Source organism: Nelumbo lutea, chromosome 1 (genome assembly GCF_056320005.1).
Source record: "Nelumbo lutea isolate HS-2025 chromosome 1, American lotus-T2T, whole genome shotgun sequence".
Classification (NCBI taxonomy): domain Eukaryota; kingdom Viridiplantae; phylum Streptophyta; class Magnoliopsida; order Proteales; family Nelumbonaceae; genus Nelumbo; species Nelumbo lutea.
In genome coordinates this window covers 211,804,105-211,823,536 of record NC_142684.1, presented here as the reverse complement: position 1 = coordinate 211,823,536, position 19,432 = coordinate 211,804,105, and the positions used below count along the sequence as shown (strand labels likewise).

General features: G+C 40.6%; 1 protein-coding gene across 2 annotated transcripts in view; it reads left to right on the top strand.

The window, feature by feature from the left end:
• Positions 1–19,432, top strand: part of B73 (molybdopterin biosynthesis CNX1 protein / molybdenum cofactor biosynthesis enzyme CNX1 (CNX1)) — a 145,633-nt gene that overhangs the window by 114,155 nt on the left and 12,046 nt on the right. Inside the window, exons 10-12 of one of the 2 annotated variants that reach the window (XR_016104660.1) lie at positions 8,008–8,165; positions 8,272–8,378; positions 16,054–16,136. Coding sequence is in view for 1 of the 2 variants with exons in the window: in XM_088962871.1 (XP_088818997.1) it covers positions 8,008–8,165; positions 8,272–8,378 (265 nt within the window). In the remaining variant the exon portion in view is untranslated. The remainder of the gene's footprint in view (positions 1–8,007; positions 8,166–8,271; positions 8,379–16,053; positions 16,137–19,432) is intronic. The other variant, XM_088962871.1, reaches the window with a different exon arrangement.

The following is a 19,432-nucleotide window of genomic DNA, read 5'->3' as shown; positions in this document are numbered from 1 at the left end:
GCTGTGGATGGAACAGAACCAGCAGAGTGCGTCCTACACACTGGATCCTTCACAAGAATCCTCTGGAAGTACTAAACACTGAATCTTTTTCAGTCTTTCTTGCAACACTGATGTCAACAACAGATTTCTTGACTTTCTTTTTCTGCAAAGATCTAATCTTGCAAAAACAGATGGCGGCGGCAGGAGGAGAACTCCAAAAGCGAAAAAGCTGAACTGCTTCTTCTTTCTTTTTCTGGAGTATGAGATCTGATCTCAATTCGCAGGAACCTTTCTTGCGATTTCTCTTGATTCTTGGTTAGGGTTTCTCCTCCTTTCTTGTTGATTAAGAAACCTCATAATTAGGAGTTATCCCAATCCAAATCAGTATTTGGATAGGGGATAATCTTAATCCTATCTGTAGATAAAGTTAGCTTACTCCTGATCTTATCAGGAGGTTACCAGATTCAAATCTAATTTGAATTTGGTCTCCAAGAGTGGATAAGGCTAAAGGCCCAATCCTTTTACTAACATTAATCTCAGATTCGCCCCAAGGATGGGTGATCATATCAGCCCACCTCGAAATGGGCTTCTGGCCCATTAAGTGTTCAGTGTCTAATTACTTTCCAATTTGCTGCCCAGTTGGGCTTCTTTGTATGGCGTGGGACCCAAGCATTGATCTACACACCAGCCACATGGGTTCGGCCCAGCCTTTAATACAAGGCCCAGCCGAATTCACTGAAAAACTCAATGAACCCCTTGAGTCCATCATATGGACCCTATGGGCCCAACACTTACATTAAGTGGTCCCTGGGCCAAGCCATCTTATAAAAACCCAGGGACTGTGGGCAGGTGCAAGATTAGCCCATCAGGTATTATCCTCAATGGTCTTACACTTAACCTCTTAGCCCTTAATGATCAAGCACTACCCGACAAGAGAGGACCTCTCCCTCGGCTGCAAGGAACAGTGTCGCACTCTCCTCTCACATGGATCACGGGAATTAAAACCATTTGCAAACAATTTGAAACCGTACATATATATATAAATATATTAATTTTGCAAAACAAAATTCCAACGATTGAAATCAACTGCCGGCAGTTTGGTTTCCATCAGAGAGAGTGCATTCCCGATCATTACCCTTTGTTCGACAAAGTGGCTGATTCTGTCACTATGATCACCCACTCAGATGAATTTTCAAACTGCCCCAACATACCCAGGTTTTGATCCCCGCTAAGGATCTCACTGATTGGCATATCAAAGGCAGCCTGATCCAACACCTAGTAAAGTGTCATAATCGAGTCTAGGGGTCAGGTGTAACTTTCTAGTTTTGCCCATCTATCTCCAAGGTCTAGGGCAATTCTGGAAATCTGGTCCGGTTCAAGGATTCAAGTAATCCCATACTACATGTGCCTCGGGTCTTACCCTGGTGGCTGAGACAGGCCATCCCAACACTTGGTGGCACACCAGTATCAGCCTTGGCAGGATAAATCTCCCCAGACTTATCCAACGGCTATGAACATTTAAAATTAACACGAGTCTCTATAAATGTCCAGTTTTAGGGTTTTACACAGAATTAAACCAAACAACATGAATCAAACATGCACTTTATTTATTTCCACTAAATAACAAAAGCACATCAAATCAGATTGAAGCTAAGGGCATACAAAAACTGTCTAACAACCCTGGACCTTGGAGATTAATAGGCAAAACTGGAAAGTTACACCTGACCCCTAGACTCGATTATGATACTGCACTAGGTGTCGGATTGGGCTGTCTTTGATGTACCAATCAGTGAGATCCTTAGCGGGGGACAGTCTGAGAATTCATCTGAGTGGGTGATCATAGTGACAGGATCAGCCCCTTTGTCGGACATAGGTAATGATCGGGGATGCACTCTCTCTGATGGAAACCAAGACTGCCGGTAGCTGATTTCAATCGTTGAGATTTGTTTTCCAAAATATATTTTATATGAGATATAAAAGTATATATATTACGGTTTCTAAAATGTTTGCAAAAGTTTTTAATTCCTAGATCCATATAAGCAGAAAGTGCAACACTGTTCCTTGGTGCCGAGGGAGAGGTCCTCTCTTGTCGGGCAGTGTTTGATCATTATGGGCTGAGAGGTTAAGTGTAAGGCCACTGAGGGTAATGTCTGATGGGCTAATCTTGCATCTACCCACAGTCCCTAGGTTTTATAAGGCGGCTTGGCCCAGGGACCACTTAATGTAAGTGTTGGGCCCAATAGAAGCCCATGTGATGGGTTTCAGGGGGTGCACTATCCACAACAGTATATTCGGCCAGGCCTTGTAACAAAGGCTGGGCCAAATCCATGTGGCTGATGTGTAGATCAATGCTTGGGTCCCACGCCATACAAAGAAGCCCAACTGGGCAGTAGTTTGGAAGCAGTTTTTGAGTACATAGACTTATTGGGCCTGAAGCCCATTTCGAACTGGCCTAATTTGATTAGTTAAATAGGTGGGGCGGATCTGGGATTAAATCAGCAGATAGGATAGAGTCCTACCCTATCCACTCAGAGAGATTAGATCTGAATTCAGATCTGGAAACCTTCTGATAAGATCAGGAGAAGGCTGATCTAATCTACAGATAAGATAAGGGTTTTATCCTTATCACTTAAAGAGAGTCCAAATTCAAATAATGATCTGAATTAGGAAACTCCTGATAAGATCAAGAGCTGATCTCTTTAAGCCTATAAAAGCAGGAGGGGGCGAACCATCCAAAACATACTAGAAGCTCCAGAGACACTAGATCTCGAATTACAGAGAGAAGAATACACAGTGTGACTGCGCCTTCTCCCTGTGATCCCTTCCTGCTGCCGCCATACTGCCAGTTCGTTCTCCAACATTGTAGGAGTTGTCAAGATTGGATCTTGACATCAGTCTTTGTTGAAAGGTTGATAGGAAGTTGTGCTCACTGCCTCCATTGGATTCTTGCTGAAGAATTCGGTTCGTGGGACAGACCCTACTGATTCTACTCCTCCATCCACTGTGTCATCTTCAGTGGGAGCAGTCTTTGGTGATCTTCCTTGGACATGAACACCTCCATTGAGAGATATTATTTCTCTGTATCAGGTATATCCCTCTCCTACCGTTTCGTTTCAAATCTGGTTCGATTCATGGTTCAAGATTGATCATTGAAAAATATGATTTTTCTAAAATAGGGAATACGATTCCCAGTTGAAGGGAGAGAAATTTTTGAAATTCGCCCACCCTATTCCGCAACTTGTGGGTGTCCATGTGATGGATCTCTCATCCCTTCACATTTGGAATTGTATGGTAGGACTCTCCGCCAGATGGATTCTGGTCCTACTCCCTCTACCTCTTTTGCATCTACATCAGGTAATGCTGCCACTGCCTTCCATGTGTCATCTCATACCACTGATTCTCCTTGGGTTATTGACTCCGGAGCCTCAAACCACATGACCGGTAAGTCAAATTTATTTCAGACATATAACCTTCTCTCTAGGAGAGATAAGGTGAGACTAGCTGATGGTTCTTTTTCTACCATAGCTGGCTGAGGTACCATACCTCTCCCACTTGGCCTTACCCTTCCTAATGTACTGCATGTTTCAAAATTTTCTATTAATTTGTTGTCCATTAGTAGTATAACTCACTCCTTGAATTGTTCAGTCACTTTTTTTTCCGTCTTCATGTGTGTTTCAGGATTTGGCCTCGGGGAAGACGATTGGTAGAGGAAGCATGGTGGATGGTCTCTACGTGTTGGAGAATAAAGCTGGTCTTGTGGCTACAAAGTCCATGAGTTTGTCAAGTGAGAGTCAAGCCTATTTATGGCATAGTCGTCTAGGTCATCTTTCTTTTGAGTCATTAAAAGTTATGTTTCCAAAGTTGTTTGAGTCCTTGTCAGTGAATCAGTTATAGTGTCAGACATGTCAATTGAGTAAACATTGTAGAAGTTCTTTACCTTTGCGAAATAAAAGGTCTGAATTTCCATTTCATATTGTTTATTTTGATGTTTGGGGCCCTGTTACTCTATCCACTGAGGCTGGATATAAGTACTTCATTACCTTGATTGATGATTATTCTAGATACACCTGGGTTTACCCTATGCGATCTCGAGATGAAGTGCCAAAAATTGTGAAAGACTTTCAACGCATGGTGTTCACTCAGTTCCAAACGGAAATCCATATCTTCCAATCGGACAATGCGAAGGAATACTTCCATAGTGATCTCACGGAGTTTTTTGCTTCGAGTGGATCACTTTAGCGAAGCTCTTGTGCCAGGACACCCCAACAAAATGTTGTTGCTGAACGAAAGAACCGTCGCCTTCTTGAAGTAGCTTGTGGCTTATGAATTCATATGAATGTGCCAAAACGTTTTTGGTGGATGCAGTCTTGTGTGCTACATACATCATCAACCGCATGCCCTCTCGGTTACTAGAGTATAAGGCCCCACATCTTCCTACAACTCCATTGTCCACCATTCCGATGTGTGTTTTTGGGTGTCGTTGCTTTGTCCATAACCTGTCCCCTACTCGAGGTAAGCTTGATCCTCGGGCTATTCCCTGTGTTTTTCTTGGTTACCCTTTATCTCAAAAGGTGTATCGTTGCTATGATCCTACCTCTCACAAGTACTATGTTTCCATTGATGTATCCTTCTTTGAGAATCAAACTTTTTTCTCGGTTTCTCCTCAGGGGGAGAGTAGGGTTGAGGAGAAACAGGCGACTCAAACTCAACTACCTTCTTTACCCAATCCTCTTCCATTCTGGGTGTTTCATTGTCGCCATGAAAGCCAGTAGAGTTCAAGAGTCGTGGAACCTGACACTATGCAACCAACATAATCGGATTCACCAAAGGCAGATCCGTCTCATCAACCAGGTACACTTGCTCCTATTGATATGTTTGTTCCTCTAAATGTTGATTCACCTGTCATCAATGATCTTGATATTCCTATTGCTAAGAGAAAGGGTGATATGTCTTGTACCACTAATCATCCTATCTCTAATTTTGTGTCCTATGATCATGTTTCACCTTCTTTCCGTGCATTCCTCTCTTTTGTGGACAGTGTCCCCATTCCTAAGAATGTGGCAGAAGCTTTGTCTAAACCTGAATGGATAGATGCAAATGCAGGAAGAAATTGATGCTTTGCACAAAAATGACACTTGGGAGTTTGTGGACCTTCCTGAAGGGAAGGAACCAGTGGGTTGCAAGTGGGTGTTTACAATGAAACACAAGGCTAATGAAACTATTGAAAGGTACAAGGCTAGATTGGTAGCAAGAGGCTTTACACAAGTATATGGAGTGGACTATGCAGAGACTTTTGCTCTAGTAGCCAAGATGAACTCTATCAAGATCCTTCTTTCATTGGCAGCAAATCTTGACTAGGAACTTCACCAACTGGACATCATTAAATGCTTTCTTGAATGGTGACTTGGAAGAGGAAGTGTACATAACCCAAACTCCAGGGTTCTGTGCCAAAGGCAGTGAACAAAAGGTGTGTAGGTTAAAAAAATCTTTATATGGGTTGAAACAATCACCTCAGGCTTGGTTTAGTAAGTTCCATTTAGCAGTTCAACAGATGGGGTTCAAACAATGCCGGTCAGATTACACTCTATTTGTAAAAAGAGGTGAAGGGAAAATTGCAGCTCTTATTGTGTATGTGGATGACATAGTGATCACAGGAGATTGGGAAGCTGAAATACAGAGACTAAAAAAATTCTTAGCCACTCAATTTGAGGTGAAAGATCTAGGCCCCTTACGTTATTTCCTTGGAATTGAAGTTGCCCGCTCTCACCAGGCCTGATATTGCTTATGCAGTGGGTGTCCTTAGCCAGTTCATGCACAATCCTAGGACAACTCACTTTGAAACTACAGAGAGGATCCTGAGATACCTCAAGAAGTTTTCCGAAGCTGGTTTGTTGTTCTAGAAACATGGTCACTTAAAGGTGGAAGTATATACTGATGCTGATTGGGCAGGAGCAGTCAATGACCGAAAGTCTACCAGTGGGTATGGTGCCTTTGTATGAGGAAACCTGGTCACATGGAGAAGTAAAATACAAATTGTGGTGGCTAGATCTAGTGCTGAAGCAGAGTATAGAGCGATGTCTCATGGGGTTGCTGAAATCATGTGGATAAGAAATCTGTTAGGTGAACTGGGTTTTGCAGTGAGAAATCCTATGTCACTCTACTGTGACAATAAAGCTGCCATCAATATTGCTGCTAATCCAGTCCTGCATGATAGGACAAAACACATTGAAGTGGACAAGCATTTTATTAGAGAGAAACTTGTAAATGGAGAAGTGTGTATTCCATATGTTAGCTCAAAAGAACAACTTGCAGATATCTTCACCAAAGGTCTTCATCATGTGCGGCACAAAGATTTGTGTGACAAGTTGGGCATGATTGACATCTATGCTCCAACTTGAGGGGGAGTATTGAAATAATTTAGTTGTTGGTGTTAGGGTCTGTTTGGCTAATTAAAGCGTTTTTTATTTCTATTTTTTTACTTCTGTTATGTTTGTTATTGTACTCACTTATAGCAGGGGCACAAAGGTCTTTTCCCTTCTTATTTCTGCCGCCCTATATATATTTTAATAAAAGCTGGCGCCGCCAGCACTGTTACATTGCCAATCCCTTCTCTTCTCTTCTCCCTTCTCTCTTCTTCTCTTCTCTTCTCTTCATCTTATTTCTGGCCGGCCACACTTTCAAGAAGGATTCTAACCAAATCATGTGGGTTGTGGATTCTAATCAAATCATTTAGGATTAGGAATCTAACCAAGCTCTTTACCCATGTTGTCAAGGCTTTAACTGGTTCTTGACAAATTACCTTATTTGGCATTCAAAGATGCTAGCAACCAACCTGTGTCCTAGTTGGATGATGTATAGTAGTTGGTCACTTAGATGATGCACACTATCTTTTATTTTATATTAAAATTCCTTTCTGATAGGATTCTACTATCTCTCTTTGTTGATCATGTACAATGGGAATTTTATATTTTATTTCAATGATGTGATAGCAGTATAATGATAAATACTTTTCTCAGTAGCAAATCAATTAATTAAGGAGGAAGATAGAGGTACAATCTATCTTATCTCATAGCATAAGGACCAAGAAAGCATTGGTGAGTTAAACAATAGAAAGACAACAAGAAATCGTTCCCCAAGAAGAGTTGATCCTCAGTGTGACTTGCTCCTCCTAACACCACCCCCAGCCCTGAAGCCTGCTAAAGAATCAGCTGGTCTTGTTATCCAAATGAACAAGGTTTCTAGTTCTCTGATATGATGTCATAGCATTCAAGGATGGTTAGAGGATTTTAAAATTCAACTAAAAGCAATCAAAGGATCTCTCCTTCCACATATACTCTATCAGAACCAAAGGTAACCTCAAAGAGATGGTTACCCTCATTAGAAGGTTCCTTTCCGGAATTTAAGAGGAGTAAAAATAAAAGTTGGTTACAAAAATCAGAAACTACTTCTCAGTCAAGAAAGAGGTTTTTGTGTCATCATCCAGCTGTAGCTAGGGGGCATTCCTTGGTGCTATGTAAAATATCAGGCTAACAAGCATAGTAATGTAGGCTCAAGTCTGAGAGCAGCCACTTTTTGCTAAAAGGATATAAGTTAGTTCCATATCCAGTTCAGCCCTCCCATATCCACTACAATTTTCTTTTTTGGTGAATTACTTTCAATGACGTTTCTGATCTTGTTACCAATCAAAAAAGTTTTCTATACCTTCTTGCATGGAAGCATCATAACCGTTAAAGACTTTTAGAACTGTTGAATGGTTTGATTGTTCAATGATCTCGTTTGATGCTTCTGTAAGTAGATTCTCAGTTTAGAACTCAAAGCAATACAGAGATTGAGTCAAACCAATATTTCTACTGGTTGGTAATTTAAACAGTTGAACTTTAGCACGAGTATTCCCTTTTGTGTGTTTTGCTAGAAGAGCAAAGTCTATTATATTTGTGCATGTATGTGAAGCTTATCTAGATCTGCCATACCTAGTTTCCTATTGTCAAAGAGATGGATTACTCCAGATTAACCTCTGCACCTCTCCAGTGGTCCAAGGGCAGTTTCCGTAGTAAATTCATCATCAGAAAGATTGGGAGGAGCAAGGGTGGTTGCAACAGCTGTAGTTCCAGATGAAGTGGGCAAAATTAAAGATGTTCTGCAGAAATGGAGTGATATTGACAAAATTGACCTTATCCTAACTCTTGGTAAGGATCTTGATTGTTGGTCTTCCATCTTATTTGGTTGAAAATGGAAGTTATTTCTCTTGGTTTATTCAAGTTTATAATGTACAATTCTTGATTTTTGTTCTAGGGGGTACGGGTTTCACTCCGAGGGATGTTACTCCTGAAGCTACAAAAAGTGTAATAGAGAAAGAAACACCTGGTCTTCGGTTTGTGATGATGCAGGAGAGTCTTAAGGTATACATTTCTTCATATTGTGGTCTGAATGTTCATATGCATGTGCATACTCATGTACACATATGTGCCAATACATTCTACCCTGCATTCACATGAATTCCTGATTGTTTCTAATTTCTCCAACTTGCTTTCTAGTCCATTTATAATGCCTTTAGGCGGCTAAATGCTTGTGTTTATGCATAGAAGATCTAGCATTTTTCATGCTGATTCTTTCAGGAAGTATTTTCTCTAAATTTTTTGAAGGTAAAAATAAAATTTATTAAAAGAAAAAGAAGTTACAAAGAAAGGTGATAAGCAACCACTTGAAAGAAATAATAGTCCTACTATAATCAACCCCAAGGCAGGCGCCCATGCACTACCACTTGCCAATACAAACTTAGACCCTTTATCCAGCCTACCCTTACAACATTATTCCCCTAACATAAACAGATAAAAAACAAAATCCCAAGCTGAACCCCACAATCCAAGAAACCCAAATTAAACCAAAATGAAATTCCCGCAATCAAGAAACACCAATCCGTACCCATTCCACAAAAAACATAGCTGCCTTACTTTGTAAGTTTAGTTCAGTTTCCAGGTGAGAGATATCAGAGAAGGAGAACAGGAGAGGAGAAAGAGAGAAGAGGGAAGAGAGACAAAGAAAATGGATTCAAACTTGTAGCTGGCGGCTCTAGCTATTAGCATATATATTAGGGCGACCTAACTCATAATAAAAAGAAAAGAAAATTATAAAAGTGCCCCTGTGGCACTAAAGAATAGAAAACATAAATAAAACACCTCAGAGAAGAGGCTAACTGATTCCAACACTCCCCCTCAAGTTTGGACAGAGATATCAATCATGCCCAACTTGTCACATAAATCATTGTGCCGCGAATGATATAATCCCTTGGTAAAGATGTTTGCAAGTTGATCTATGGAACTGACATATGGAGTGCACACTTCCCCATTTATAATTTTCTCCCTAATAAAGTGTTTGTCAACCTCAATATGTTTAGTTCTATCATGGAGCACTGGGTTGGTAGCAATGTTGATGGCAGCTTTGTTATCACAATACAAGGATATGGGACCATGAACAGGAAATCCCAACTCATTCATCAAGTTCTTTATCCACATAACTTCAACCACTCCATGGGACATTGCTCTATATTCAGCTTCAGCACTAGACCTTGCCACAACATTTTGTTTCTTTCTTCTCCACGTGATTAGGTTTCCTCCCACAAAGGTGCAATACCCACTAGTAGACTTTTTGTCATCAACTGATCCAGTTCAGTCAACATCTGTATACACCTCAACCTTCAAGTGACCATTCTTTCGAAAAAGTAAACCAACCCCTGGGAACTTTTTCAGGTACCTGAGAATTCTATCGGCTACCTCTAAGTGAGTAGTCTTAGGAGTATGCATGAATTGGCTAAGGACACTCACAGCATAAGCAATGTCTGGCCGTGTCATAGACAAATATAATAGTCTACCCACAAGTCTCTGGAATTGTTTCACATCCTTGATAGTCTCACCTTGACAATCACCTAATCTGTGGTTTGGATCAATGGGGGAGTCAGCAGGCTTGACTCCAAGCTTTCCTGTATCTTGTAATAAATCTAGGGTGTATTTTCTTTGAGAAATGAATATCCCCTTTTTCGAACGGGCCACTTCAATTCCAAGAAAATACTTCAAGGGACCTAGATCCTTCACCTCAAATTGAGTGGCTAGGAACTCCTTTAGTCTCTGAATTTCCACCTTTCAGTCACTTGTGATCACTATGTCATCAACATACACTATCAAGGCTGCAATTTTCCCTTCTCCTTTTTTCACAAATAGTGTATGATTAGTTTGACATTGTTTATAACCAATATGTTGTACAACTAGGTGAAACTTGCTGAACCAAGCTCTCGGTGACCGTTTTAGTCCGTACAAGGACTTCTTTAACCTGCACACCTTTTTCTTTTTGATCTTGGGCATAGAAGCTAGGAGGTTGCACCATGTACACTTCTTCTTCTTCAAGATCACCATTCAAAAAGGCATTTTTAATATCTAACTGGTGGAGATCCCAATCAAGGTTAGTAGCAAGAGAAAAGAGAACTCTGATAGAATTCATCTTAGCAACCGGAGCAAATGTCTCTGCATAGTCCACTCCATACACCTAAGTAAACCCTTTCACCACCAACCGAGCTTTATACCTTTCTACTGCACCATCAGCCCTGTGCTTTACTTTAAAAACCCACTTGCACCCTACCGGTTCCTTTTCCACAGGGAGATCCGCTAATTCCCATGTACCATTTTTATTTTAGGCACCCATCTCTTCTTTCATTGCATCTGTCCATTCAGGTACTAAAAGAGCTTCTGCCACATTTTTGGGGATAGGAATATTGTCAATGGAAGAGAGAAAAGCACGAAAGGATGATGAGATGTTCTCATATGAGATAAAGTGGGAGATAGGATGTTTGGTGGTACAAGACCTAACTCCCTTCCTTTGTGCAATAGGGATGTCAAGGTCATTGGCAGAGGAAGAATCAATAGCGATAGGATCAGGAATGTCAACGGGCATAATAGTACCTGGTAGAATGTGATCTGTCCCCGGTGAATCTGATGATGGTGGTGGTATAGTTTCAAGTTGCTCCACAGCTTTTGAACTCGGTAGGTCCTTGCAGCGATGGAGAAAGACATGGAATGGAGGGTTAGGTTGGGGAGGTAGTACTTGAAGTTGTTTCTCCTCCACCCTATTCTCCCCCTGAGGAGAAACCGAGAAGAAGGGATCACCCTCAAAGAAAGACACATCCATAGAAACATAGTATTTCTGAGAGATGGGATCGAAACAACGATAACCCTTTTGAGAAGAAGGGTAGCCCAAGAAAACACAAGAAAGAGCATAAGGGTCAAGTTTACCACGGGTAGGAGACAAGTTTTGAACAAAACAATGACAACCAAATACACGAATGGAAATAGAAAAGATGGGAGCTTTGGGGAATAGGAGCTGATGAGGGGCCTTGTACCCTAACACCCGAGATGGCATACAGTTGATGAGGTAAGTAGCACATAACACAACATCCAACCAAAAACATTTTGGAACACTCATATGGATGAGTAACCCATGAGCCACTTCAAGTAGATGGCAGTTTTTTTCTTTCTGCAACACCATTTTGTTGAGGAGTTTTGGCACAAGAAGTACGATGGATAGACCTACACGAAGCAAAGAACTCCATGAGATCATAGTGGAAGTATTCTTTGGCATTGTCAGACTGGAAAATTTGGATCTCTGTCTGAAATTGGGTGAATATCATGTGTTGAAAATCTTTTACAATCTTTGGTACTTCATCTCTGGACCGCATGAGGTACACTCATGTATATCTGGAATAGTCATCAATAAAAGTAATGAAATATTTATAAGCAAGCTTAGATGGTAAAGTAATAGGGCCCCAAACATCAAAATAAACAATATGGATAGGAAAATTGGATTTATTATTTCATGAAGAAAAATGATTTCTACAATGTTTGCTCATCTGACAAGTTTGACATTTGAACTCAGACACTGACGCTGATTTAAATAAATCTGGAAGTAAGACCTTTAACGACTCAAATGATAAATGACCCAAACGACTATGCCATAAGTAAACTTGGCTCATACTAGACTGACTCGTAGACTCAATGACCGCAAGACTAGCTTTGCTCTCCAGCATGTAGAGACCATCCACCATACAACCTCTACTAATCGTCTTCCCCGAGTCCAAATCCTATAGAACACAAGAAGAAGGGAAAAAGGTCACTTAACAGTTTAAAGAGTTTGTAATGCTACTAACAGAAAACAAACTTATAGTTAATTTCAGAACATGTAAGGGTTATGGTTCCTTGACCAGCTATTGTGGAAAAAGAACCATCAGCTAATCTCACTTTGTCCCTACCAGATAAAAGTTTATAGGATTGGAAACAATTTGACTTTCCCGTCATATGGTTTGAGGTTCCAGAGTCAATTATCCAAGGGGAGTTAGATGAATGGAAAGACACATGGAAGGTTGTGGCAGGATTACCATTACCTAAAGTAGATGCAAAAGAAGTCGAGGCAGGAGAAGTAGAATCCATCTAGCGGATTGCCCTCCCATACAGATCCAAGTGGTCACGGAAGGAATTAATGATATCTTCCTGGGGATCGGCAACGGATGGGTGGTCCTGGTGAATAGTAGTAGATGACTGAGACTCCTGAGAGGCCAAGTTTGCTGCATTAAACTTTTTCTGACTCTGCTGTCCCGGCTTCTTATTTTGATCTGATTTCTTACTCAACTCCTAGGCCCACTTTGGCTTTCCATGGAGGTCCCAACAAGTATCTCGAGTATGCCTGGCCTTCTAGCAGTGAGTACACCATAACTCATCTTTATCATCCGCTCTCTTCTGGAATTCACCTTTCTTAAAGGAATTACTGCCTCCTACACCCATACTCCCTTTAGACACTAAGGCAATCTGCTCCCCCTTGGAGCTATTCATCACACTCCACCTGCTCTCTTCAGATTGAACTAGAGCATACACTTCTTGTACTGAAGGAAGATCTTTACTTCCTAATATCTGAACTCTGAGGGACTCATATACAGAGTTCAGCCCCAAGAGGAAGGCAAACACCCGTTGTTGGGAAACCTAAGACTTGTAGGCCTTATTATCAGCATCACACTTCCAGTCAATGTTCTGATAGTGATTTAGTTCTTTCCAGATTGAGGTCAAATCTGAATAATAGGCTGAGAGGGTCCTCTCCCCCTGCTTACAAGTAGAGGAGGCAGCTTGCAACTTGTATATTTTGGCATAATGACGTTGCTTTGAATAGGTAGATTTTGCCTGCTCCCAAATCTCAACAGCTGTTTCAGCCCACATGAAGGTCTTCCTAATTGGAGGCAACGTAGAAAGTAACAGCCATGACATTACCATGCTGTTTTCCTGATCCCACCTATCATGCTCCACCCCCTAGGATTTTGGTTCTTTTGTTTTACCATTAATATAGCCTACCTTCCCCCTGGCTGTTATGTATAATTGCATTCCCCTTGACCATTCTAGGTAGTTAAGACCATCAAAAGGTATCACGGCCATGGGAAAACTCATGTCAAAACCCTCACTCATTCCACTTTGACTGGAGGGCCCGCTAGGCAGGATAGAATCCTCAGATGACATGTTAAAGGATAGTTCTGTTAAAAAAGCGTTCAGCCACTGTTCAATTTCAGTTCATCCAGTTCAGACCCCAGTTCAGTCACAGTTCAGTCCCCAGTTCAATCCCCAATTCAGTTCAGACACAATTCAGTCCCCGGTTCAGCTACAGTTCAATCCCCAATTCAGACACAGTTCAGTCCCTGGTTCAGCCACATTTTTTTTTTGTTTCCAAGAATTATAATCAACCACTGTTTTAGTTACAGGTTATTTTGACCTATATCACCCAGCTATTTGGGCACAGAAATGGATCACACGATCCACAAGACTGAGAACCGAAACTCACTGCACTTACAAGTCATTCAGACCTCCATAACTCCCTTACCTGGGTACAGAAATGGACCACGCAATCCACAGAAAACAGGTGGAAGAACCTTCACGGCATCAAACTTCCCTCTCTTTAATTTGTTTCTTGGCACACTACCAAGAGAGAAGGGAAGAAAGGGAATAGAAAACTTCAGATGAGTCCAATGCATCCTTGACAGGTTCAATCTGCAGTAAGAAGAAACTGAAAAAAAAAAAAAGGTACTGAGAGAAGAGAGAGATCTCACGGCTTCTAATCTCAGAAGACCTGCTCTGATACCATGTTTCCAGGCAAGAGATATCAGAGAAGGAGAACAGGAGAGGAGAAAGAGAGAAGAGGGAAGAGAGACAAAGAAAATGGATTCAAACTTGTAGCTGGTGGCTCCAGCTATTAGCATATATATTAGGGTGACCCAACTCATAATAAAAAGAAAGGAAAATTACAAAAGTGCCCTGATCAGAGCTCAGTGGGTAGGCAGATCAGCAAACTCAATGGCTGATTCACTTGCAAAACAAGGGGTTCTTCGGGCTACTTTATTTTGGGCTTTTGTGTAATTTCTTTTGTACTTATAATTCTGTAACTAGTTTTAAAGGAAAGGTCACTGTCGGCAAATTAAGAAAGATATGATTTGAGATTTGAATAAATTTAGGAAAGATTAGATTTAAATAAATTTAGGAAAATCAGATCCTAGGATTAAGAGAAAGATTTAGTCAATCCCTGATTGAGAGAAATTCTAGGAGTTTGTCTCTCCTATCTTTTCTTATTTAAGGTGTATGCTCAATATGTTTTGAATTATCAATAAAGAAAATCTCTTCTTTTCTCCCTCTATATTTCTCAACATGGTATCAGAGCCATAGGGTTCAATCATGAATTTTAAGGCCACCATGGTTGGCTTAGGTTCAGCATCTTTGGACGCTACCAGTGGTGTGATGTCTTTGGAGGGAGGTATTCAGCCTGCGGCTATTTCTCTTTCTGGAATTCCCTTCAAATTACCATTCACAAACTGAATGGAAAAAATTATCTTGAGTGGTCTCAGTCCGTGCGGTTGATGATTGATGGCAAAGGGAAACTCGGCTACTTGAATGGCGAAGTGAAACCACCAGCAACTGATGATCCAAAGTACAGGCAATGACGTTCTGAAAACTCTATGGTTACTGCCTGGTTGATCAACTCTATGGATCCGGTGGTTGGAAAACCATTCATGTTTCTGCCGACGGCTCGCAATATGTGGGAAGCTGTTAGGGAAACCTATTCAGATTTGGACAATCATTCACAATTGTTCGAACTGAATACCCGAATGTGGAAGTTGCAGCAAGGTGAACGTGAAGTAGTAGCCTATTATAATGAGATGATGGCTGTTTGGTAGGAGTTGGATTTATTTGAAGAAGAAGAATGGGAAAAGTCCTAGTGACAGTGCTCGGTACAAAAAGAAGATAGAAAGAGGCCGGGATTTTGTCTTCTTGGCTGGTTTGAACAAAGAACTCGATGAGGTTCGGGGACGTATCTTAGGACGAAAGCCCTTGCCTACTATAAGAGAGGTTTTTTCAAAAGTGCGTAGAGAAGAAACACGGCGGCAAGTGATGTTAATGAATGTTAGTGAAACAAAAACAGAGAATGAAGGGTCCACTCTTGTGGCCCGAGGTGCAGACTTAGACGGAGAGAAACGAGGAGGAAAGCAGAGGCCTTGGTGTGATCATTGTAGAAAGCCATGGCATACTCGGGAAACATGCTGGAAGCTGCACGGGAAACCGGCGGGTTGGAAGAAAAAATCAGGCAGTGACAACAACTCAGATCCAGGGCAGTAGTCATCCTTAGAGTCTCTTCCTTTTCTCTAGCTCGTTAAGAAACTCTAACCCATCCTGTTCTCTAGCTCAGTCAGGTAATTTCTTCACTGCAGCCATTGCTTGTACCAAATCTAGTGGCTCCTGGATACTAGATTCAGGTGCCACTGATCATATGACCGGCACTTCGCAATTCTTTTCTTCATATACACCCTGTGCAGGGAATCAAAAGGTTAAGATTGCAGATGGTTCCTTTGCTACTGTTGCTGGGAAAGGAACTATACCTATTTCTCCTTCTCTAAACCTCAAAGATGTTCTGCATGTTCCTAACCTATCATACAATCTCTTATCAGTCAGCAAACTTACCCTTGATCATAATTGTCGAGTTAATTTTTGGTCTTGTTGTGAATTTCAGGATTTAACCTCGGGGAAGATGATTGGGGGTGCTAAACAAGATGGTGGTCTCTACCTCTTTAATAAAGGATCTACCTTTGGAAGGCAAGACCGACAGACTTGTTTCAGCTCTATCTCTGTTTCTAGTGACAGTGAAGTTTTGTTATGGCATTATCGATTAGGTCATCCTAGCTTTCAATATTTAAAGCATCTATTTCTCAAGTTATTCATGGATAAAAATCATTCAGTTTTCAAGTGTGAATCTTGTGAATTAGCAAAACATCATCGTGTTGTTTCTCAGTCTCAACCATATAAAAAATCAAAACCATTTACCATGATTCACAGTGATGTTTGGGGCCCTTCTAGAGTAACAACTCTTTCTGGAAAACGTTGGTTCATTACTTTTATTGATGATCATACTAGGGTAACTTGGGATTTCCTTTTAAAAGAGAAATCTGATGCTGAAATTGTGTTCAAAAATTTCTATAACATGGTTCAAACACAATTTCAGACTCGGATTAAAATTTTTCGAAGTGATAATGGAAAGGAATTTTTTAACAATGTGTTAGGGAATTTTTTTGCTGATAAAGGAATTGTACACCAAATTCTTGTAATAATACACCTCAACAAAATGAGGTGGCTGAAAGGAAAAACAAACATCTCCTTGAAGTTGTTAGAGCCCCAAGTTTTCAAACTAAGGTTCCTAAGTATCTTTGGGAAGAAGCCGTTTTAACAGCCACTTATTTGATTAACAGAATGCCTACACGAATTTTGGATTTTAAAACACCCATACAGGTTTTCATTGACTGTTTTCCAAACTCTCGGCTAGTGACAAACATTCCCTTAAAAATTTTTGGAAGTGTGGCCTTTGTTCATAACCATGATCCTAAACGTTCAAAACTTGATCCAAAAGCACATAAATGTATTTTTGTAGGTTATCCCACTAATCAAAGAGGGTACAAATGCTTTGATCCAGTTTTGAAAATGATGTTTGTGACTATGGATGTCACATTCTTTGAAGAAACCTCTTACTACAGCAACTCCCATCTTCAAGGGGAGAGCAACACTAGTGAAGATGGTTTTTTAGATGGTTCTTATTTAATGTTTGAATTTGTCCATAATGATGTTCCTCACAACCAGTCACCGAAAGAAAGCGAGGCAGGAAATACAAAATTAGTGGAAACAAATGAATTAAATATTGAAAATGAACAACCTTTGGTGATGCCATCTCAAAATGAAAAAGCTGAAACAATAGAGATGCGTGTGAAACAGTATAAAGGCCTTGTATATTCAAGGGAATATCTAGCACAGAAAAGGAGAGGCACCACTCCGCAGCATCAACAAGAATCTGATCTAAGGTTGGATCATGAAACTCATGATAATTCTCCAAAAATCCCTGAAAATATTCCTCCATGTAATTCCAATTCTTCCAGTCAGCTTGATCTTCCCATTGCTCTCAGGAAGGGTGTTAGGTCTTGTACAAAACATCCTCTGTCAAATTTTGTATCTTACAAAAATATTTCACCTTCATATTGTACCTTTATTTCACAAGTGTCTAGTGTATCCATTCCTAACAGTATCCAAGAGGCTCTAAATGTTCCTGAGTGGAAAGAAGTTGTTTTTGAGGAGATGAGAGCTTTGGAAAAAAATGCTACTTGGGAGAAAGTGGACCTACCGGATGGAAAGACAGTTATCGGTTGTAAATGGGTGTTCACTCTAAAGTACAACTCAGATGGATCCTTGGAGAGATACAAGGCTCGCCTAGTAGCGAAAGGCTTTACTCAGACATATGGAGTAGACTACTCTGAGACCTTTTCTCCAGTGGCAAAGCTAAATACAGTTCGAATACTCTTATCTGTTGCAGCCAATCGCGATTGGCCACTAAATCAGCTGGATGTGAAGAATGCCTTTTTAAATGGAGACTTGGAAGAAGTATATATGGAGCCTCCACCTGGTTTCACTGAGAAGTTTGGAACTAAGGTATGCAAGCTAAAAAAATCTCTATATGGACTTAAACAGTCTCCCAAAGCCTGGTTTGAAAGATTCACGAGGTTCGTCAAAAGTCAATGATATAGTCAAGGACAATCTGATCATACTTTTTTCACAAAAAGATCCACCAAAGACAAGGTTTCGGTTCTGATTGTCTATGTTGATGACATAATCTTGACTGGAGATGATATTGAAGAGATGAGCAGACTAAAGCAGAGCCTAGCCAAGGAATTCGAGATTAAAGACTTAGGCTAGCTAAGGTACTTTCTTGGAATGGAAGTGGCAAGATCGAAGAAGGGCATTGTGGTTTCGCAACGAAAATATATTTTAGATCTCTTGAAAGAAACTGGAATGAGTGGATGCAAACCTTTAGACACTCCGATAGAAGTTAATACTAAACTTGGAGAAGTTAAAGATGGGGTTCCAGTAGATACAGGAAGATACCAAAGGCTGGTAGGAAGATTGATTTACTTGTCACATACACGTCCTGATATTGCCTTCGCCGTGAGCATGGTGAGTCAATTTATGCACTCCCCGTACGAAGAACATCTTGAAGCTGTGTATCGAATTCTTAAGTACCTAAAAGGCACACCAAGAAAAGGACTCTTCAAGAAAAATGAGATGAGAGGGGTTGAGGTGTATACAGATGTAGACTGGGCAGGCTCGATCATTGATAGAAGGTCAACTTCGGGGTACTGCACATTTCTTTGGGGCAATTAGTTACTTGGAGAAGCAATAAGCAAAGTCTAGTTGCTAGAAGTATGCTGAGGCTGAATTCAGATCAATGGCTCAAGGAGTGTGTGAGGTTCTTTGGCTAAAGAGGGTGCTAGCAAATCTCAAGATACCAGTGAGCTTTCCTATGAAACTGTATTGTGATAACAAGGCAGCTATCAGCATTGCTCATAATCCGGTTTTACATGACAGGACTAAACATGTTGACATTGACAGACACTTTATAAAGGAGAAGCTTGAAGAAGGAATAATCTGCACTCCGTTTGTACCAACCACAGCAAGTTGCAGATATTTTAACTAAGGGCTTGTTGAGACAGCCATTTGAACTTCAAGTTAGCAAGTTGGGCATGATAGATATCTTTGCACGAACTTGAGGGGGAGTATTGGCAAATTAAGAAAGGCGGGATTTGTGGCAAATTAAGAAAGATATGATTTGAGATTTGAATAAATTTAGGAAAGTCAGATCCTAGGATTAAGGGAAAGATTTAGTCAATCCCTAATTGAGAGAAATTCTAGGAGTTTGTCTCTCCTATCTTTTCTTATTTAAGGTGTATGCTCAATGTGTTTTGAATTATCAATAAAGAAAATCTTCTTTTTTCCTCCCTCTATATTTCTCAACAGTCACATCTCGTACCTTTCCATGGGCTACATGTAACTCTTATTTGCTGGTTTAATAAAAT